Below are 22,536 nucleotides of genomic sequence, written 5' to 3'. Positions count from 1 at the left end.
ACCTGACTCATGGAGATGATGGCTCCAAGTGTCTGGGAAGGGGGAATCACCAGCAGAGAAGTGAGAAGCTTTGTCTGGAGAAGTTTCCCTGTAGGTTGTCTCTGTCTCTGGTGGTAGCCTGTGGTTCTGGAAGGGCAGTTTGTGTCTCAGGGAAGTTGCTATCTAGCAGGGTACTCGGTGGGCAGAAATAAGGGCTTCTTCACACAGATTGAACTATTTAATCACCATCACAGAGTGGTTCTGAGGGAATTGGCCCAAGGCACAGCTCTGCTCAGGAGAATGGGATTTTTTTGGACACCATAAAAAAATTGCCAGTGGCTCTAAGTGGAGGTGTCTCCAGAGCAGCCAGCCAGGAGAGATCTTGCATTTTAAGCCTTGTTGATGAGTTAAAATGTGTGATTTTGGCCTGCCTGGAGTCAGGAGAGGCTGTTTCAGTATTTCCCCATTTTTTGGCACAACAGCCTCTGTTCCTGTCACAGTGCAACGTGGAGCTTTGCAATCAAGGATACCCAGAGCTGTTCAAATGACTGTTGGGCAGCTGGCTTGGGTTTCTTCCTGAGCAGTTTCCAGCATCAAGTTTCCAGCATCAAATTTCCTGGTGTGACTTGACTATCCAGCTAAAAATATTAGTGAGGGAGCATTCATTAATCTCCCCTGAACCCAGCGGGGGTCCTGGCTGCAACAGTTGTGCCTGAGCTGTTGCTGAGGCTTTGCTGTGCCAGTGCTTCCAGTAATTTGATTTTAGTGTGTCTCAGGGAGTGATGGATTTTTCTCCTTTCATGGTGGCTGGTTGTCTTGTGATGTTTAATGTGCATAAAGCCTCTTTAAGCTCAGAGAGTAGGTTTAGGTTGGGTGTTACAAAGAGATGCTTCCCTGTGAGGGTGGGCAGGCCCTGGCACAGGGTGCCCAGAGAAGCTGTGGCTGCCCCTGGATCCCTGGAAGTGTCCAAGGCCAGGCTGGACAGGGCTTGGAGCAGCCTGGGCTAGTGGAAGGTGTCCCTGCCCATGAAAGGGATGGAACTGGATGAGCTTTGAGGTTCCTTCCAACCCAGCCCATTCCATGACTCTGTAATATCTTCCCTAATGTCAGGGGAGTGATAAATGGGTGATAAACATGGATCTTTCCCCTATTTCTTCTAAAGGACCAGCAGCAGGGAAATCAAACAGCACTGAGGCATGGAAAGTTATTTTCCCATGGCATTGCTTGAAGCTTGTGGCTCAGCTGGAGCTGAATCCTTCTGCCTTGCAATGAGCTGCTGCTGGTGCTGTCATGCACAGCCCACTGCAGGATCAATGTTGATTGAGATGGATTGGGGCCTTCCAGTACCTGAAGGGAGCTACAAGAAGGATGGGGAGAGATTATTTACAATAGTCTGGAGTGACAGGACAAGGGGAAATGGCTCCAGACTGAAAGAGAGTAGGTTTAGGTTGGATATTAGGAAAAAAATCTTTATTGTGAAGATGGTGAGGCAGGCCTTGGCCCAGAGAAGCTGTGGCTGCTCCTGCATCCCTGTAAGTGTCCAAGGCTAGGCTGAACAGGACTTGGAGCCAGCTGGGATAGTAGAAGGTGTCCCTGCCCATGGCAGGGAGTTGGAATTGGATGATCTTTAAGGTCCCTTCAACCCAAACCATTCCATCATTCTGTGATCTGGGCTAATAACCCACATGAACGCCTTTGATGAATTTTTTGCTGTCCCTCAACTTTCTCCTTCTGTTGTTCTGCTTCTGGTTCCTTCTCTCAGGCGGGGGAGAAGTTGGTGACACAAAGCCACCTTTGCTATTTTGAAAACTCCTGTTACAGGTGTGTGATGATCTGTCCTCAATGTGAGGCAGACTCACTGCTTGCACTTCTGAGGTGGAGCTGTAGCTCTGTCACCGTCTCCTCTCCTACGAGCAGATGGTTCCAAAGCCTTCGGGGTGGGAGCTGAAACGCTTCAGAGAATCCTCCCTCTCAAGGATGCTGTGGAAAAAGTGATTGATGCAAAGTAAAACAGTGCTAATTGCAATGGATGTGTACTGACAACTTGATAGTTGCTGTGATAATTACAGTAATTAGGGAGATGTTAGCATTTTTTCGCCTGTGTCTATAAATGGAAAAGGTAAGAGAGAGTGTGCATGGAAGGAGGGGACCCATGAGTCAGGCTCTGGGATGGCCCTGTACCCTGGGGGGAACGTGGCATGGTCCTGGCTGTGGAGGCAGCTGGGGATCAGATTTGTGAAAGCCATTCAGAGCTTGGTTCTTACTGAGCTTGAGGGTTTAAATGTCTCCTGACAATCGGGTTCTCAGCACCATGAATTCCAGCCTGGCAGCTTTCCCACCGGAAGGAAGATCCACATAACAGCACAGTTCCATTTCCTCACTCAGTCTTAGGCTGTTGAAGGAGAGGGACAGGACTGCCAGCCCTCCTTGTGCAGTGCTCTGTGTGTGGATTTCCAAGGACTGTGCAGTGGGAACGAGGCACTTGTAGTTTGATCACTCGATTAATCACCTTCACAGATGGCAGGTCCAGAAAGGAGTTGAGGTTCTGGAATACACCGGGGCCAGTAAGTCTGGGACAGCAGAAGGAACCAGCAGAGAGCTGGGATAGTTTCAGCCTCTGCTGTCTTTTTTTCATTGTTGCTTGAAAGCTAAATCCACAAAGGAAGAAAACTTCCATGGAAGTGGAAAGAAGAAAAATTCAGCAAGCATCAGAAAAGGTGATGGGCTGGATGGCGTTCCCCACCTTCCACTTTAGAATCCCTGACTGGGAGCACTGGGGACAGCTGGTTCCCAGTTTGAGGACAGCTGGGTTGACTTGGCACTGAGATTCCTACTGGTAATTTTTCATGCTGCTGAGCTCAGGGTTCTTTTCTCCCAAATAACTTTCCCACATTTTTTCAAACTTCTTGAATTACTTGAACCTAAAGGGGATTTTAAATGCTACCTTAAACAATTTTGCTTATAGGCCAACTTATCCTACTTTATTCTAGGCTAAAAAAAAAAATCCTTTTTTTTTTTTTTTTTTAATTCTGCTTTCTTTGTAAGGGTATAGAAGGTACCTGGGCATTCACCTATGGGCACACTACTAGGATAAGCCTTGAAAATGCAAACCTTCAATGCATTAAGGCATAAAATTCCTTTTCTCCTGTGATCTGGATGGCCAATAGAATCTTTGGTTAGGTGATAACCTCAGCAAAACTGCTTGTGGAGGACCCAGATTCTACTTTGCTGTTACTGTATACAGCTGTCTCATGCTCTGACCTTTTCTCAACACAGTACCTGAAATTAAAGAACTTTGAGGAGGAGGTCAGAGCCCAACGAGACTTGGATGGGTTCTTGGCCAGAGCCAGCATCATCCTGGATGAAACAGCCACGTCCTTGGACGATGTTCTTCGGGAGATGCTGAAACACTTCGCGGAGGATCCTGAGAACATGGAGCCGAGCTGCAACTTTGAAAAAATCATGAACACTTTATTCACAGATTCAGGGACACCACGGGAAGGGAACGGTAATCAGCTCTTGGTTTGCTTTGGCTGGTGGGCTGCTGTTCATTTGCCATCCCTGCCATGGTGGGGTGCTGGACACGCACGGTGTGGTCCCCAGGCTTGCACGTTGCATGTGACACCTTGGGTTGATTTTTTCCATGTCATTCAGACTGAAGGATCTCATTTCTCCAGGGTTTTTGTGTTTTGGTGGAGTCTTGCCCCTGTTTTGTTAAGATCACCCATTGTGGTGCTCTCTGGGGTGAGGAGTCTGCAGCACTGGGGTGTCTTGTCTGCATGGACCCTTTTGGTTTGCTTGTCCTCCGACAACACTGTTCAGCCAAGAGACTCTTGCTGGTGTCTCGTCAGCAGTGGCTCCTTTGCCTTGTGATTCTCCACCTGAATTCACACAGGCTGGGGAATTTTGCCTGCTTTAGATGAGTAATTGGGGAGGGTTGAGCCTTTGTGTCAATCCCAGCCCACTGGAGGAGATGGGAGACACTTTTCCTCCAGAAGCTCAACCAGGGCAGCCCTAGCCAAGGTTGTTGGCTCTGATGTCACCTTAAGCTATCAACAAATGTCGTAGTGTAGTCTAAAAACGCCGCCTTTTAGCCCAAGATGCAAAGAAGCTTAACTGAGCATTGTTTCTCTGTAGGCACCCCTGATGTTTCAGAGTCAACAGGAATGAATAGACAAACATGTCCATCGCACCTCAAATGTAACTGTCACAGCCTGAGTGAATTTGTTTAACAGATATGTCAAGTCCTGAGCATGTAGTAAGCATGTTCATGCTTTGGTTACTTCTTGCTACCTGTCTTAGAGCTTCGCATTTATAACCCCTTTAATTTAGGCTTTCTGCCAATAAGGAACGAAAAGTAAGTAGTGCCATAAAATAGTGTGAGAGCAGTAGCTGGGAAGAGGGGGAGAGAGGGCAGGGGATTGGGAAGGTGGCACCCCTCCCAGTCCTGTCTGGGTGTGTGTGGTGGATAATGCTAATCTAATAACCCAGTACTGCAGTAGGATGATGTTGGGAGGAGAAAGCAGCTGCCTTTCTAAGCTGTGAATAGTTTAAGGACACAAGTCAAAAGCAGCAGGACAAATGTTTCCATCTCTCTCTGTCAGCCCCCACCCCTGCATCAGTCCACTGGGCAGATGGGAATGCTTGGGATTAGTAGTCAGCTTCCATTTAGAAGGAAATGCTATTTACAGCTGCAGAATAAACGAGGACAGCCTGTGATGTTTCCCTCTCTTCTTTTCCCAGTTCACCTCTTATCAGACACAATTCAAGGGGTCACAGCCACAGTCACGGGGGTGCAGTATCAGCAGTCCTGGCTCTGTATCATGTAAGTACCTGGGCTGGATGGGCAAAATCCACTGCCTTCCAAAGCTTTTCCTGCTGCTGGGAAGAACAGAGGTTCAGAATGTGTCCTTTTGGGTTGAGATCATGGTGCCTGTTCCATCCATCCTGTGGGACCTCAGTCTCTCTCTGGGCTGCTCCTCTTTGCAAACACATGCAGTAGGTGACCACAGTCCCTGCAGGGCATTCAGCTCTTGGATGTTATAGAAATCTGCTGTTAACGAGCTAAGAATGCTGAAAAAAATGAGCCAGAAAATGCTAATTACTGAGAAATGCTAATAAATGAACTTCTCAAAGGGACAAGCAAACTGGTTCATGGACTGCTTTGCCTGCCAAAGTCTGGGAGCCTGTACCAAAAGATTTCTTAGGTCCTTTGATGGAAACATCCAAACTTTGTAGCTGAAAATTGAAGTCAGACATTCCACACTATTTAGACACTGATTACTTGGACAATTAATTTGGATGCTGATTAATTGTCAACACTGTTAAACATTGGAGCAGGCCCTTAAGACAGTAAGGACTCTGTCACCTGGGATTTATGAGATGTGGTGGCTTCACCCCAGCCTGCACTTGACCAGAACTGGGGTTTGAAGTTATTGTCTCCAAGTCAGGCCTGTGGGGTGAGCCAGGCTGTCCCTTCGCAGGGGACAGGCCAGAGCCTGAGTCCCTGAGCCAACCAAAGCAGTGCCTTTTTGACTCTGTTGCTTTATTCCTATGCAGTCTTGAAGTCAAGTTGTCAAGAAATATGTTAATTCCCAGAGAAATTACTGGGATATGTGGGATAGGTGCCTAAAGGCATGCACATATTTTAGCCTTCACAGCCAGTTTGCTGGGACAACTGTCACAATAGCTTTCCTTCTGCTGGCACTTCTTCTCCTGCCCTCTGCTTATGGCTGGGGAAAATGGAGAGAAATAGAGGATTTTAAAAAAAATTCAAAAAGGAGACAACACCATCAGCAAACAAGGAAAAAAATCTCCCGCTTGTTTTTGGTCTCTTATGAAAGAGAAGGATGTGATCTCAGTGTGAAAAAGAAGTGATTGCATATCAGGGCTGTGTCCTGAGAAAGAAGGGAGCTGGATGATACTTTGTGCTTCGTGTGCTGCTTTTTTTTACACCTGGCACGTACAAAGCAGGAGCACGAGGAAGAAAATGAGTTCATAAAGTAAAATGGTCTCAACCAAGAGGACTTTTGGGCAATTTTTTTCCCCTTTGGATGCCATAGGAAGTGTAACAGCAGTAAGGTATGTAGGTCCTGCTGATGCAGAGGATGGAAGTTTCTCCTGTGGGATGAGACATCTCTGTGGAGGGGTTTTGGGGAGTGTTGCCTTAATGCCAAAGCATTTGAAAGGTCATGATACAAATGCTGTGATTACATACATGAGACTGAAAAGGGTGGGTTCAGCCTCTTAGGAAAGTGAGCCAGAGCTTTAAGTGCATCCATGTGAGTAATCCTGGCTTCTATGACAAGAGATGATTTGAAAAATAAGCTCACAGCCTGAAGGTGTCTTGTGCAAAACTTTCCTTGTTTCTTCCTTTTGTTGCTCTGAAGAAGGAGAAGAAAGTGGTGGGAAAGCAATGATGAGTTATTAACTATAATTATCTAATTATTGCACTGTATTTCTGCTGGAGTTATTGTGCAACAGATTGTGAGCCATATTTTTAGATCTTACATTTTTCTTGAAGTCAAATTGCAAAACAACTTCCAAACCTCTGAAGTAAAAGGAATTTGTTGATGAAAAAATTTTCCATATGAGTGGGAAGAACCTTTAAGATATCTGCTATTCTTTATCCTTGCATTTGGTCTATACTCTTGGCTAAATTTTAAATTAGTGCTGCTGGGTTGGTGCATCTTAACCAACTTTTAATTCCTGGTGGATGAGATAGAATTGAGTATCATGATAAGATTTTATTAATGAGGAAGAGCATCTCAGAGATAAGGTTTTGGTGGTGTTGCTTCTACATGGATTATGAGGAGAAATATTAACAGCTGAAGTTAGTTTGGGGTGAGAAAGGAAGGATTTTTTGTAGGATTTTCACTGAGTTGTGCAGAGCCTGGCTGCAGAAGAACATTCCTAATAGAGACAAAAATGTGTTTCCCTCTCTTTTGGGCTCTTGTTTCATATCTGACTTATGCTCAGTGGGAAGAGCAGTGGAGAGAACCTGGGGTTGAAACAGCTTTTCTGCTTCTGTTGGATTTGGTGCTTTCCTGATGGTTTCAGGTCTAGGGAAGCTCCAGCAAAGCCAGACATTCCATATGGATCTGGGCTTCAGCCACAGGGCAGAAGAAGCCCTTGAGGAACTGAAGATCTCAAGGTCTGAATGTTCCAGTGAAGTCCAGGAAAACAACTGAATTCTGATTCACAACAGGCTTTAGGGCTGGGTTTGTCAAGAATGACCAAAACCTGATCTTGCTGAAGCCATCCCAGGATACATCAGCTTATGGAAAACTTGGGATTCTTCCATTGAAATGAGAGCTGAGAGCAGCAAAGCCTTGCATGCCCTAATGACCAGCAGGATCCAGCTCTGGAAGAATGAAGATTTCTATTTGTGTACCTGGTCATTTCCTAACTAGAAAACAAATCTTGAGAGTTTCAGATGAACTTCACCAGTCCAGACTATGATCTCATACCTTTGAAACTATGGACACAGCTCTTTTTTCCTCCTATTCCAGCATTTGCCAGAACAGGAGGACGCAAAGTGGCACAGAGATCTCTTGCTGCTTCCCTGGGAAGCTGCTGGTGGTTGTTTTCCTTGGGGAACCTGGGATGAGGGATAATCCTGTCCCAGAATAGGGAGTGCTGGGCTGTTTTCCTCAGTTATTTTAAGTGGGGAAGCTCAGCTGCTGGTGGGACCTCAGGAGGTGTTTTGGGGCTCCTCCAGCATGGAATGACTGAATCAGGCAGAGGTGCTGCCAGGAGGGTGCTTGGAACAGCTCATGGACCACCCAGACCTGCCATGATGCCAGCACAGAGGGGTAAACTGGATGCTTTGCATGTCTGGACTGGGAAAAATGGGCAAGAAGCTCCAGTGGGAGCTGCTGGGTTTGATGTTGCAGTTTTGTGCCTCAGAAAGCCCAAGAAACCCCTCCTAATCCAGTGAAGGACATGTGAAGAAGTGACTCTATCACAAGCCAAGTCCATCACACCCCATTCCTTCTTTCACTGGCTGAAAAATGAAGATGAAAATACCTGATTTTTAATTTTTTCTTTTGGAGTGAAGGATATATGATTTAAATATGGCTTAACTGGGTGCTGGTGAATTTTTCTCTCTGCTGTCCTGCTAGGAGAAACACCAGCTGGGTGGGTAATGGAACAAATGTCCCTGAGCTGATGGAGCTCCCCAGGCATCCCAGCTTCCAGGCTGTATTCTCCTTGCCAGCAGAGAGGTGTAACTGCTGATTTCCAGAGCTGAATCCTTGGAAAAAAACATGAAATGGAGCTGCTCCATAGTCTGGATGGAGCAGTTGTAGAGCCTTTTCTTCTGGCTGGATTGCTAAGGCACGTGGACTGTGCATTAAACTGATTTCCTAAAGCTGTTTTAACAGGCAGAGCAGAGGGGGGAAAAGCCTCTGTGCAAGCAAAGAGTGGTTCAGTGGTTTGTGTGCTTGGTGTTGCTACAGAATTTCTGGCTTTGATGTAGCCTGTCGTGGCAGTGACTCCTGGGAAGGAGTTTAACAGGACAGCCCAGGTAGCCTTTCCAAAAATAGGTATTGTGAGAATACTTTGGGTAGGCAGCAAGGCTGCTGTTCAGATAATCAAATTTGGGGAGTAAGATCTCAAATTTAATGTGTAACTGTGTGAAAGATGTGACTGGTGTCTCTCTCAACAGAAGTGGTGCAAAGTCCATTTTGCATGCTGAAGGATTTTTCCTGACCCAGAGGTCTGTGGGTCTCCAAAAAAGTCCCGTTGTCTCTGATTCAGCTGTTGAACAGATTTCAGATAGAGAAGCTTCATTGCTGTCTCTTCCTCAGATTATTCTTTTAAAGGGCAAAATGGGAAATTAAAACAGTTGGACTGCTTAAAACAAATATTTTCATTTAGAGGAATGATTACAAGATTTGGAGCCTTGTAAGCAAGAGCCTCTTCTCCAGGATTTACAACTCTCATCTCTCAAATGTTCTTTGGTCTCAGAGAACCATATAATTTTTTTAAGGGCTTCTCCACCCTTTTTGGGTTTTCCCAGATTATGCTGGAGACCTAAAGCTCTTGCAGGTGCTGTTTCATGAAAAGAAAATCTCAGATTCAAAGTCTGCTTTAGGAATTTGGGTCCTGAAGAAGAAAAATGGCTTGTTTTAGTACCTGCAGGGTCTGTGCAGGGATGAGATGTCTCCTTATGGAATCATGGAGGCTGGAAAAGTCCAACCATTAACCCAGCACTGTGTTCACCTCGAAACCATGTCCCAAATGCCACAGCTGACATGTGGCAAGTGTTCTTTGAGTTCAGACAACCAATTAATTTTCTTTTAAGGGCCTCTCCCCCTCGTGCTGGGCCATCCCAGGTGATGCTGGAGAGCTCCTGTAGGTGCTGTGTGATGGAAAGGAGATCTCAATACGCATTGACCTAGAGGAAATCCTTCCCCCTGGAGAGGATGAGTCTTTCTGGAGCCCAGCAAGGTGTATTTCCCAGGCCAAAAACACTTCCAGCCTGGAGTGAGGATGTTGTGGCTGAGCCCAGCCCGTGCCAAGCTGTGGGTGAGCTGCCTGGCCTGGCCACAGCTTCGTTCCTCACTTGCAGATCCTGGTTTCCCAAAGCTTGTGCCTGGAGCTGCTCGGCAGAGGAAGATTTATTGGCAGTGGATGAGAACAAGAAGTGTCATTGTTGTTCTGTGTGGGGACAGGAAAAGGCTGGCTGGCTGATTACCTCTGCTGGGCACTTTTTCTTACTGCAAGGGATAATTTGTTTCTGAATTAACTTCCTTTCTTGCCCTTTTAAATGAGGGTTTCTGTTTCTCTTAGGTCTCCATAGTTTGACCCTTTTTATGATTTGGTTGAGCAATGTGTTATTACTCTGATAACATCTTGGGTGTGGGGCAGACCTGGGGCACGTGGGACTCTGTGGATGTGGGATTTTGGTGGAGCACTGCCAGTTCTCACCATGCCAGTGCCACCCTCAGCACCACCAGAGGCAGAGAGGAGGACAGGGAAGCAGAATTTGTGCTATAATTTAAATGCCCTTTTTATGAGCTCAGTTATTGGGGGATCAAGATAAAACAGCTGAGAACACAACCTGGCATCTCATTAAATCACAGTCCAGCATTTCCTGGTGTGACTGATACTGGGTGAAAATAGATTTTTCAGCTTTCTGGCCAAACCAAGGGAGAATCAAATGTAGCTCAACTCAAACCGAAAAGGAACTTGGAGGCTTTGGCCAAACCAGACTTGATTTAGAGTCAGTTGAAAATGTCTTGCTAGTTCTCAGTTTTTTGGGGCTTTGGCTGTTTATCCTCCAGCTTTTTTTCCTTTGTGGGAATTTATTTAAGTGCTACTTTAAAAAAAGTTGTTTCATTTTGAAAGTGACTCTTCTTGGCCTGAGCTGCACTGACTTTTACCTGCTTGACTTGGGATTTCTCCGTGTGAACCGAGGAACTTATTTTCTGTGTCCTTTACAAATATTTGCACAAATCTAGTTGGCACTGCAGTTTTGGTTTGTATTGTATTTGTATCTGGATTCTGGAATTAAAACAAAAGTGGGAGCTGTAAGTGCTACACTAGGGAATAGGATTTGAGTCAGCTAAATAATGGTTTAAATTTGAAGAAAAGCTCGAGCTGCTGAATGATGCATGAGCAGGAGTGACTTGGCCTTGCACTGGAAGTATTGAGACACCATTTTTCCCCCAAATAAATGGATATAACAGAGGGAGAGCAGACTCAGATGAGGCTGCATTCTGCACTGTTCCTCCCCTCCATGCAGCCAGGCTCAGGTATATCCCACCTTCTCTGTGGCACCTGTTTAAATCTGGTTTTAATCAGCTTTGTCCTCACTAAATCAACTCCAGCCTGATTTGGAAAGGTGTCTTTGATCTAAATTATTTGTACATTGACCTAAGTGCTGGAAATTTGCAGTTTTACTGTTGGGATTTAGATCCATGTGTCAGTGTCCATAGAGCTCAGAAGAGTTAGAGGAAGCTCTCAAACTCCAGCACTGTGGATAAAACTATTTCAGATAAAAATGGTTAATAATGGTGAGTTTCTTGGTGTCTTGTAAATGTGCTCAGTGTGAAATCTTTCAGTGCTGTGAGATCTTCTTCTTGCCCAGTCCCTCAGCTTAAGGAGACAGTCAACTCCTGACTAAGAGAAACACAAAGTTTTGGTGGCTGCCAGGAAAATGACCTTGTTTGTGGAAGAGACCCAGTAGCAAAGCTCAGGTTTTTACAGTCCAGTTTTCCCCTCCGTACCCAAGAAGCTCTTGAGCTGAAGTGGGATTGTGGCACTGCTGTCTCTGGAAAACACAGCCCTGGAGACAATTCCTGGAGCTGAAACATAACCCTGTCACTTCAGGGAGAAAGAAAACTCCAGAACATGTGGCTTGCTTAATTATTGCACTTTGTAATAGGCTTTTCCAAATCATTTTGCACTTCAGTGGTTTCTTGCTTGGTCAGGTCCTGTCTGGTGCACGTGGTAGGGAAGGGGTGATGTCTGGGGAGTGCTGGTGAGCCACAGGTAGTTGATACCTGCTTCTGGCTATGCCTGGAGTAGAAATGATGTTCAAAATGCCCAGCAAACCTTCCTTTTCAAAACAGATTAAATGATGAGCTCAGCAGCTGAGGTGTGGAAATGCTGAGAAGCGAGCTCAGAATTAATGCTAGTGGTGCAGTAATCATTCACTGCTGGTGACCAGGTGGGTGAAGGTGAGAGAACTGAAGGTGTTGGGCCACTTGAAGGTTCTCCAGCTGGTCCAAAGCCCAGAGTTTGTGTCCCCACTGGTTTGTTGAGCTGTAACACAAGGAGGCTTGTCTGCTGTCCAGCCACAGCTGGATTGCAACCAGGGGCTTGGCTTTGGTTGTGAAAACAAGTGTAGCCTGCACTCTATTTTCAGTTACTTCAAAAGATATTTATTCCTCACCTTAGGACCTGCCTTGATCTTTCTTTCTTCCAAAGCTGATTCAAGTACAAAAAGCACAAGAGGCTGTGGTGGAGGGGAGTTAGGAAATAAATGAAATAGTGTCATCTTTCTCATGCCCTCTATTGTTCTAATTAAGCTGTTTGGTTGCTCTCAAACAAGTGCCTCTGTGAGATTAATTTACAGAAGAATGGCTGCTTCCAGTCTGGGATCAGGAAGTCAAACTCAGTAAGAAAATACTTGATGATGTGATTTTAAAATTTTTTTTAATGCAAATTGTGAGGAACCTGACGAAAAATAAAACGTGCTCCTGACTAGGACACTTCCAGCCAAAGATCTTGTTAAGGAAGCAGCCTTCAGGGTGCTTGGGGGTGAGAATACATCTTAAAAGGAAAGAAACGGGCTGGGATCATGGAAGAGAAGCTGGAGAAATAAATCCTCCTGTTAGAGGACTGTGATAAGTGCTTGTTAGATGAATAAAAGGGAGCAAGCAGCTGAAATAACTTTGAACCAGGTAAAAGGAGGGGAAAAACCACTCTGAGGTAGGAAAACACTTCCACACCTCTTCCAGGTGTCTGTAGGCAAACCCTGTGTGCATTTTTCAGCAGTGATTTACAGAAGGGCTGGAAAGTGGTTGGTGGCTTTAAAGGGAACAGGAGAGCTGCATTCCAGGCTGGCATTACCCACCTGCTGCTGCTGCACCAAGCCCCAGAGTTTCCCAGCAGGAAAAGTGACAGCTAACCAGGTCCCAGCTCTGTTTAAATACCCCACGGTGGAGACAGACCTGGTCTTTCCCAGCCTCTGGAGATGATCCCTTTATTTATTTCACACAACTTTTTTTGCTACTCTTGGTTCTGGGAGTCAAACATCCATCCCATCCCCTGGATCACAGCCAAGGAGTTCCCTCCCAGCACTAATCCTGCCTCTGTGGATCTCGAGCCGGGAGATCAGCCTGGTTTTTGTAACACTCGTGAGCCAGAAAAGGGAAAACAGCAGCTGGGAGCAAATGGGGAAAGCCATTACAACAGAGAGGTCTGCCTGAGGCAGGAGTGGGGATGTACTGGCTTGGCACTTTGCCTTAATGTTTCCAGAAGCACTTTGGGAGATCAGGTGAAATGAAGTGTAATCTGCTTTCCAATAATGCAGGTGGTTTTTAATAAGAGACTTTTTTTGGTTTTTTTGGTGGAAGCTTCTGTAGCTCTGCAAGCACTCAGTGTGTTGGGCTGTCTATCATTTGTTTCTTGGCTGTTCAGAAGCAGCAGGAGGAAAAGGCAGAATATACCTTGAAATCTTGAAAGGTATTTCCCATAAAAACTTGGGTGTCCCATTGTACAAAAGAGAGCAGATTTGGGCTAATAGTAACTAAAAGTCACTATTTAAGACTTCAGAAGTCCTAGACCAACAACATCCTGTGTTTCCCAAGGCTGAAATGTGTTTTTATACCTTGTGCACCAGGGGAGATCATGCCTTGTGTTGTGGGGCCCAGCCTAACGATCCCATTTTCCCTGACAGTTGCACTATCAAGTCCCTTCAGCGACGTCACGTTTGCATCAGCCGCCTGGAGAGGCCTCAGAACTGGGGGGAGAACTCCTGTGAGGTCAGATTTGTGATATTGGTCCTGGCTCCTCCCAAGATGGTGAGTTTTGTGTTCTTGCTCCAGAACTTCGGGGGTTTCTCCTGAGTTTGCTTTGCCTTGGTCTCCTCCTGAGTTTAATCAATGTTATTTTTAAAACACAAGGGGATGTGAAAAGGCCTGAGGTCTTCTCAGCAGCTGTCGAGATGATTTATCCTGTTGGTGAGGGGTGGATTAGTGGGCTGTGTCCTTGTCTCATGGCCTGTATCCTGATGGGGAGGAGAGCACTGTGTAGTCCCCATACACACCTGGGATGCACCTAACACTCCATGGATTCCCCTCTCCAGCTTTAGCTGCCATTTTTAGAGGTAAGAAGTGCAGTTCCTTGCTAAAGCCAAGCTTTTGAGAGGCCCTTGTGAGTCTACAGCAAAGGGGTCTGGTTTGCTTCCCAACAGACTTCCTTGATGGGGCTGACATTTACCCTGCACATGTGGCTGCAGCAGCTGGAGGTGATGTAGCCAAGAGGAAGATGATTCTTTTTTAAGCTCTGTTGCAGTAAGGGTGAGACTTTCTGGGAGTGCTTTTAAGGTCAGGCCGTCCCTGAGGCTCTTTGGGATGTGTTTTCAGAGCTTTTAGCACTTGAAACAGCAAGGTTAAAGCTTGCTCAGGTTCTGGTTCTTTGGTGTGGACAAGAATGGCACAGTAGAACACATTTACTGCAATCAGAATATCCTGAGCTGGAAGGGACCCACAAGGATCATCCAAGTCTGACTCCAGTATCATGGGGTGTGTCAAGGTTAATTGGGGATCACCATCCTGTCTTCCTAGAAAGCACTGGCCTGACCAAGGTGGTTCTTCCAGCTGATGGCTGAATGGTTCAAAGCTCAAGACCTTTTCACACTCCAGCTGGCTGTTTACACCTTGGGGCTGCTGGGTCTGTGCTCCTGGGAGGTGCTGGAGAGCTTGAGGACCTTTTCTGGGACAGGATATGTCCTGATTCAATTTCCTGCTCTTCAATGCTATCTGTGTGACCTTGGGACCTGCTGGTCTGGCCTGTCTCCCTTCCCCCTTCACCACCACCCTCGTTTAAATGGGAATACTGGTGTTTCCTTCTTTCCCAGGATTTCTGGCAGGTCTTTCCCAACCGATGCTTTTGGCATCGACCTTGAAGCCAACAGGCTGAAAACATATTGATGTTCCTTGTGAAAAGCAGGAGGGAGAACAGCTGGAGCTGTGTGCAGTTCCATGGATCTCTCCCTCATTGTTATCTCGGGCCAGCTACGTGCAAAGCACCCGGCAAACGGCTCCGCATCCGCTCCGATGCCGAGAGTTTGCAATTCCAATGGTCAGCATCAAATTAAGGGAAGGGAGTGGAGGCCAACAGAGCTTGCACTTGCCAATGTGCTGTTTTATTTTAAATGGGTTGGTGGAGCCAGCCCCGAGTGCGCATTTCTGGTGCAGCAGTTAAAATAATTAACCTGCTGACAGCAACGCATTAAACGGGCCTGGCTGGGGAGGGGAAAAAAAGTCCACAAAATGGGCATTTGTTGTGCAGAGAATCCAGATCCTTGGCCTTGCTAATATGGAGGATGGAAAAAAACTTGAGTTTTCTTGCAAATATCTGTCTTCTCTAAATTGTTCATCTCCCTGGGAAAGGGAGAATGGGAAGAGCGTTGGGAATGTTGAAGCAATCCTTGAAGCATCCAGCCCAAGGATTGTTGCTGCTTAGAGGTGAAAGGTGAAGCCTCTCCTGTGATGGCAAATCCAGGCTGGTTCACAAGCTCTAAAAGCAAGTCCCAGGGAAAATCCTTCACTTAAATCCAAACTTCTCCCTAGAAACTTCAATTGTGCCCTAGTAAGTGTTTGAAGGGACATTCCTGGTGATGGAATCCCAGAATGGTTTGGGTTGGGAGGGACGTTTAAGACTGTCTCATTCCAGCTCCCTACCATGGGCAGGGACACCTTCCACTAGCCCAGGTTGCTCCAAGCCCTGTCCAACCTGACCCTGGACTCTTCCAGGGATGGGGCAGCCACAATTTCTCTGAGCAACGAGAGAGAGGAGGGTGATGTGAGTGCTGGAGGAAGCACAATGTTAGCAATAACTCTGGGAGCAGCTCAGTGCCACCCCCGGCTGCGCCTCTGCGTCACCCACGCTGAATTATTTGGTTGTGTTCATGGAGAAATTGTTCATCTGTTCAGTTGTGAATCATGAGAAGCAATTGGGATCAATCACAGATGCTCACTCTTCTCTTCCTGGCAGTGTGAGGAGCTTGGAGGCTCTCCAGGGCTGGGAGGGGAGTGTTTGGGTGTCTCTGATAGTTGCTGCATGATGAGTGTGGAGTGTAGGAGAGGTGGGTGGGTTAAAACTTGGCATTAGAAGGAGCTTTTAATGAGCTGTGGTTCTGTGTAACTTGGCAGGTATTTTACCTGTCCTGGCCACAGCAGGAGCAGGTGAGCAGGTCAGGGCCTGGAGAGCTTGGATTTGATGGGTTTGTGTAGGGATGGGGAGTTCAGCCTCCTTTACTCTTCCCTTTGTATCCAATTTCCATGCTGCCAGGAGCACTAGAAAAGCAGGCTCGGATTCTGCTGGAAGCAAAGATCAGGCCTGTGTCTCACAGAAATATTAAATCCTGAAAATAAGCACTTTTTTCATGTCTGCAAGTCTCCTGTCCCTTCCAAACATTTAGTGAAGACAAACAAGAGCTGCTTGCTGTGTGCTCAGTTGGTTTTTCCCATCCTTTCCCCTCTGTGCCAGTGGTTACTTGAGCTGAGAGCTCCCAACCTCCACTTGTGCTGCCAGAATTGCCCCAGAGTGGCCAAGGGAATTGAGTTTTAATGCCCAGAAAATAGGAATCAGACGAGCACAACAATCTCAGTCTGTCAGATAAGACATCAATACGTGCAGGGACCTTGACTGCAGCGTCTTTCCACCCCAGGAGCAGCAATGCTGAGGTGCTGGAAGGTAGCAAAGATTTTGTTTGTCGAGTCTTGAAGGGAAACCAGGGATAAAATGCATGCTCAGCATGATTCAGCTTTGGATTGACTTCTGGGAAGTTGATCAAGTAAAGATCGATCAGGGCTTCAGGACCTGTGTTGGTGCCTCCACAGGATTCTGCTGTGCTTGTGTGTTCATCTGCAACAGCTTCCAGATGTGCCCTCCTCCCTCAGGTCTCTCTGGGATCTCGGGAGCCAGGCAGGTTCCTCTTCAGAGGGGTAAATGATGGGGTTTACCTTTCAAAAGTGAAATAAAATCAGTTTAAAAGCGCTTTTTCTGTCTTTTTTTTTTTTTTTTTTTGCTCAGAAAAGCACCAAGACAGCCACAGAAGTGGGCAGGACCTTTGCCACGATGTTTTCAGACATAACCTTCAGGCAGAAACTCCTGGAAACCAAAACTGAGGAGGAGTTCAAGGAGGCCTTAGTGCACCAACGCCACTTGCTGACGGTGGCGAATCAGAGACCCTCAGGGAAGAGCGATGGGCACAAGTCACACGGTAACAAACCACTCAAGGTAAGGCTTGGCCAGTGCCTCTGCCTCCCTGGTGTCCAAAAGCATCAATCCAAGGGGATTTGGGGTGAGGAGGTGAACACTTGAGGCCCGTGGATGCAGCAGCATTCCCAGCAAGCTCCCAGCACCGAGGTTTCCCCGAACGGCTGCTGTGTGCACATCCACCTTCCTCAGATGCTGCTGTAAATCTCCAAAAAACCACTTCAAAGAGGCAGGTGCTGAAGGGATGCAGAGCAGTTGGGGGTTGAAATGGTTACAGGACTTTGATTCCAGATGCTTAGTCGAGGGTGGGATTAATGGATCACTGCTCCTTGTCAGTCCAAGGTACTTAATCCTTACAATCAGAAGGCTCTGAAGGAAGCTGCTGCTTGTCTTTCCTGCAGCCAAAAGACTTCTTGGCCATCTCTGCATGGTAATTTCATTTGGAAGTTGCCTGTCAGTATTTGGCCTGAATTCTCTCCCTGTTTGATCTGTAGCTCTGTAAAACATTACTTGCTTTGTACTTTAAAGTTCGAGGGAAATGCTGTAACTCAGCTTTCTTTTCTGGAATTTCCTGTGTGTTGGTCATTGCTTTGTTTTTCCGTTCAGAAATCCATTCTTTAACCAGACAGCTTACCTGAAAAACAAACTGCCATCTCCAGCATGCTGCTCCTGTCCCTGCATTACAAATAACCCCAAAGCTTTGGGTTGCCTGTAGTGCAGGAGCTGCTTCACTTACCACTTTATTTTTTCCCCCCCTGGAATAGATTTAAGGGGTTTGATCTGCACATCTGGAAATGAGCAAAGCTCATGTTTTTCCTGCAGAATCCCCTTGCTTATAGGTAGTGCTTTGAACTTTGCTAGATCCCATACCTGCTCTTAACTTTGCAGAACAAGTCCTGAAACCCTCTTTAGACCCAGGTCATGCAAGGCAGGGATATTTGGAGTAGTAATTTAGGTAAAGTAGGTTTAACCCTTTACACCTTGCCTTTCAGAGGGTTTTTTGGTACAGCACTTGAAGTGTCTGGCTCTGTCTTTTGCTAAAAATAGCAAAAAAAAAAGTCTCCAGAGGGTTTTCTGCTCTGTGGTTTGGTGAGGAGGGCTGGATGAGACACTGAGCTGTTGGCCCTGAGACTGGTGATTCCTGCTGGCCTGCTTGGAAAAGCAGCTTTGGCCAGGCAGAATCCTGATTTCTCCAAGCCAGTGCTGTACAGAGTGACACTTCTTCCTTCAGCTCTTGCTTTTGGCATTGACAGTTGTGAGCCTGGATTTGCTGAACTGTTGTTTTTAAACTATTTTATCCTTGAGCTCTTGGGAGATGCAGCCTCTCTATCCTCACCTCACCCTGCCAGCACAAAGAGCTGGGAAGGAGATTTCCTGGCAAGCCAAGCTTTGCCTGGAGAAGTGAGGTTGATTTGAGCCCCTAGGCTGGATTCCTCAGCTCCTGAGAGCCATCTCCAGCATCTCCTCCCCTTGTGGAGAGGAAGCATTTAATACAAGCACAAACCCATGTGAGACTGGGAGTGCAATTTCAACCTGTCAGCCACCCCCAGAGAAATAAATACCCTCAGTGGAGCCCCTGGACTATGCCAAGCGAGCTCTCAGGAAGGTGTAAAATCTCTGGGTGACATGAAAATCTGGCCTCCTGGGTCCTGCAGTAATGGGAGAGGAAATGGGCCTTAAATTCTGTGTGAGTGAGATTTTTTTCAAGTGCTTGTTTTTACCTCTGCTGAAATACTGAGGGGGATGTGACAGTCACATTCCCTGCTGTGCCTACAGCACCGGCACTTCGCCTTGGCTCATCTCAGGGGATTATTTAGGCAAGGCTATGTACTCAATCATAATTAAGTCAGCCTGAAATCCTCTTGTTTACTGAGGCATCTAATTGTGATTTTGTTTGTGGAGGAGCCCCTAACAGCTGAGATGTTTTTCTGGCTGTGATTTTGTGTCCTGTGTGGACTTGCTGAGGGGGCTGTGTGTGCTCAGCATTAGCGGGAGGGAGGATATGGAGGGTATAGTATTTTTGCACAGACTCGTGTCTCTGATCTCTGTAAAATACTCATGCAGCCCCCCCCAGCACTTTTGGGGAGGGTTGAGGAAGGGTCAGAGTTGTTGGAGCAGATATTTTCTGTTTGCCTTTGTAGCTGCTAAGTGCTTGCTTAGCCTCTTCCTCTAACCCAAATAATGGCAAGAAGCTTGGAGGGATTTGTAGAATGGAAAGTGGGAAAACTCATGAACTTCATCTATTTGGATAAGTTGGGGGATAAAAGCAGAACCAAAAAGGGCTGTAACTTTGGAGGCCAGTACACTTAGTCTTTTATATTTTTAATTTGTTAATCTTCTGTAACTCAATCTTAAGCAGCCTTCCAGTACCTACAGGAGAGCTGGGGAGGGACTTTTTGCAAGGGCGTGGAGTGGCAGGAGAAGGTGGAATGGCATTAAGCTGAAGGAGGTAGATTTAGATGCTGGGAACAAGTTCTTCCTGTGAGGGTGGTGAGGCCCTGGCACAGGTTGCCCAGAGAAGCTGTGGCTGCCCCTGGGTCCCTGGCAGTGTCCAAGGCCAGGTTGGACGGGGCTTGGAGCAACCTGGGATAGTGGGAGGTGTCCCTGCCTGTGGCAGGGGGTGGCTCTGGATGAGCTTTCAGGTCCCTTCCAAACCAAACCAAACCAAACCAAACCAATCTGGGATTCTGTGGTATCTCTGGTGCAGCTCAGGCTGAGTCTGAGGGTAGGAGAGCAGAGAGGAGAGCTCAGAGGAGGATCAGCCCTACAGAAGGAGCAGCTTTCCCACAGTTCCCCACTGATGAGGTTTCACTGACATCTCCATACCTTTACCCTCTTTTTAACACTCACACACGCAAGAAAAACGTGCATGAAGGAATCAGGGGGGGTCTCAAACATAACCCTCGTGCCTTGTGGGACAAGTTAGGCAGTGCTTTCCTCCTCTGCACACTTCCAGCTGCTTGGAACTGCCTTTGTGCCCCAGAGTCCCCTCCCTCCTGCCCCGGGCCAGGAGCAGCCACGCTCCTCCTTCCCGGGAAGATGAGACACCCCGAGCATCCTTCTGCCCTGCTCACTGCAGCATGATAAGTAAACATCCCAGTCTGAGGTTATTGTGATTCTCTGGCTGACTCATGCCTTCAGGAATCTCTTTCTGGGGGGAAAAATTAAATTGCTTTTCGAGTGCATCTGGCTTTGATGTCCAACTCTGCCACCAAATATGGTTGAAGCGCAGAGATTTTTCGTAAATGCTTAAAATGCAGATGTTTTGCTGGTGTCTGCTGGCAAAACATCTGTCTGCTCATCCTGATTGTTCAGGTTGCAGTTGAAACTGTCCTAAAGTTCGAAAAGTCCTACAGGTGTATTGACAAATTGCAACAGAATTGACTTAAATAGCTGAAATATGAGATGATGCAGTCACTGATAAAGGAGCTGATCCTCTTTTGCACCCCAAGCCCCAGTGGTTGCTGTGCCCAGTGTATTCCTTCTAAAGGAAAAGATTCCCTTCATTATTTTGTTTGTGGTTCTGATCTTCCACGTGCTGCAAACAGGTGAGTCCCAGGAGAGAAGGCAAAGCTGTGTGTAGTCTATTAAATGAGCCCTGTAGTGTCAAGTCCTTTCTAAAGCAAGCATTTTTATCAGTTTCCACATAAACCAGCTGAAGGAAGAGCTCCCTGCTGCTTTGAGATGATCTGTTGGTGTAAATTTTATGTCTCTGATTTTTATTTCCCCCTTCACACTCCCTAGCAGAGGTTATAAGTCTTTTGTGTCTGGTTCTGCAACAAATACATGAAATGTTTTAGTTGAGGCAGCTGGGGTTGTTATCACTGCATAAAGGTGCATTTGATTTTCAGAGTGGCTTGTGTGCTCTGAGAATAATAGGGAAAAATCTGACAGGTGCCTCATTTGTAAGTGTTGCCTACCCTGACACTGTCCATGTGCTTTCCATAAGGAAGGAGTTGTGAGGAATGGGAGGCTGAGAGGCAATAGCAGCTGTCACATATTCCTGACAAGCTCCTTATTGCCTGTGGTGAGCAGCAGATCCTATCAGCAATTCCACTGCACCTTGCAGGCCCCTGAACTAGGAATAAAAGGCAAAATGTTGGATTTTTGGAACCCTTTCCCAGAGTTTTTATTGTCTTTTAATGGGCAGAAATTATGGCTGGGTTATGTGGATTTATTGAAGATTTTTCACTGTTGATGGAGCTTGAGATGCAGACAGCCTGAATTCCCTCACATCTCTTTGAGGTCTCCCTTTGCCATGGCAATGCCAAGGAAGAAGCACTTGCTGGGGATCTTTTTTCAGAGGCTCTTTGTGGATTCATGGGAATTTTTGGGCTGGCATCTAAAGGAGAAGTTGTGTGGAGGGGTGGGAAAGGCACCTCTGATGTGTTTAACCCCAGGGCACCCAAGGTCTGATACTTCCCAGTGGATCTTCAGCTCCCTCACCTGCAAAACCAGGGATGCAGATAGGAATGGGAGGGGGAAAAGGGAAGGAAGGGAGGAAAACAGGGTGGTCTGGGGGATTTTCTCTTTTACAATGCTATGAGGATATAAACTGAATCACGGTGAGTTTATTTTTATTATCATGACAAGATGGGATTTGAATGCCCTATTCAAAACGAGCCCTCTCGCTCCTATCAGGGTTGAATAAGGAGCTTAATCTCTTTAACAATGCATGAGCCTTTACACTGACACAGCACTTCCTTCCTTTCTTCAGCTGCACGACTTTCTCAATATTGGCAAGGGGATTTCTGATGACATTGCACGAAGATTCCCAGTGTATGCGCTGGACTTCACCGATGGTACGTTGGCCAGTGTTTATGGAAGCACTGCCCCGATTTGGGATTTTTTTTTTGTGATGTGATGTCCTGTTTACAGTGTGCATTCAGTGTGTGCTTTGATATGTGTAACAGCTCTCCTGTCCCTTGTTTCAAAAGCCTTTTGACAAAAGCCTGTGAATGGGCAGCGTGGAGCACTAGAGATGAGGCTCCTGCAGCGTTTCCTTAATGAAGGTGCTGGCTGTGCGTGGGTGAGGGTTTTAATTTTTATTAAGCAGTGATTAAATGGATCGATTATTGCCGTGCGTAGACTCAGATCAACTCCTTGCAATCTAATTAGTCAGCACTGGCCTGATAGGCCCTTTCTGCTGCCTCTGCAAGCCGGCTCAACACTAATTATAGTGATGCTGTGGGAGTTGGGAATGCTTAAACAAAATGTGAGCTGCAGCAACTTCAGCCCGGTGTTGTGAAAAACAGGATACGGCTCGTCCGCTGCCGCCCGATCACAGGAGCAGCACACAGTGTTTATAGAGAGCCTCAGCTTTCAGGCTCCATGCAGCTCCCACGGTGGCCTTGGGGGTTTTAAGAGTTGTTTTCTCCCTTTTTCGCTTGCAGACTTTCACTTTCACGAAGGCTGGGAGGAATCTTCAGGGCAAAGCAGGATTACAGAGCCCCAGGCTGACATCCAAACGTGTTTCTCGCAGCTTGTTGGGGAGCTGGTTAATATATTCAGTATAATATGCAGGAAGTTTGGATAAAATAGAGAATTAAAGTGTAGGCAGGGAGAACCTTGGAGATTTATCAGATAAGTCAGGAATTT

General features: G+C 46.6%; 1 protein-coding gene across 9 annotated transcripts in view; it reads left to right on the top strand.

Annotated features, from left to right (window-relative positions):
* Positions 1 to 22,536, top strand: part of SLC4A11 (solute carrier family 4 member 11) — a 136,910-nt gene that overhangs the window by 81,880 nt on the left and 32,494 nt on the right. For 8 of the 9 annotated variants that reach the window (XM_069014782.1, XM_069014783.1, XM_069014784.1 and 5 more), the window contains 6 exons: positions 3,256 to 3,487; positions 4,117 to 4,179; positions 4,723 to 4,804; positions 13,391 to 13,514; positions 16,753 to 16,959; positions 21,656 to 21,740. In XM_069014782.1, coding sequence (XP_068870883.1) covers positions 3,256 to 3,487; positions 4,117 to 4,179; positions 4,723 to 4,804; positions 13,391 to 13,514; positions 16,753 to 16,959; positions 21,656 to 21,740 — 793 coding nt within the window. The remainder of the gene's footprint in view (positions 1 to 3,255; positions 3,488 to 4,116; positions 4,180 to 4,722; positions 4,805 to 13,390; positions 13,515 to 16,752; positions 16,960 to 21,655; positions 21,741 to 22,536) is intronic. The other variant, XM_069014781.1, reaches the window with a different exon arrangement.

Source organism: Aphelocoma coerulescens, chromosome 4 (genome assembly GCF_041296385.1).
Source record: "Aphelocoma coerulescens isolate FSJ_1873_10779 chromosome 4, UR_Acoe_1.0, whole genome shotgun sequence".
NCBI classification, from domain to species: domain Eukaryota; kingdom Metazoa; phylum Chordata; class Aves; order Passeriformes; family Corvidae; genus Aphelocoma; species Aphelocoma coerulescens.
This window is presented reverse-complemented; position numbering and strand designations above follow the sequence as displayed.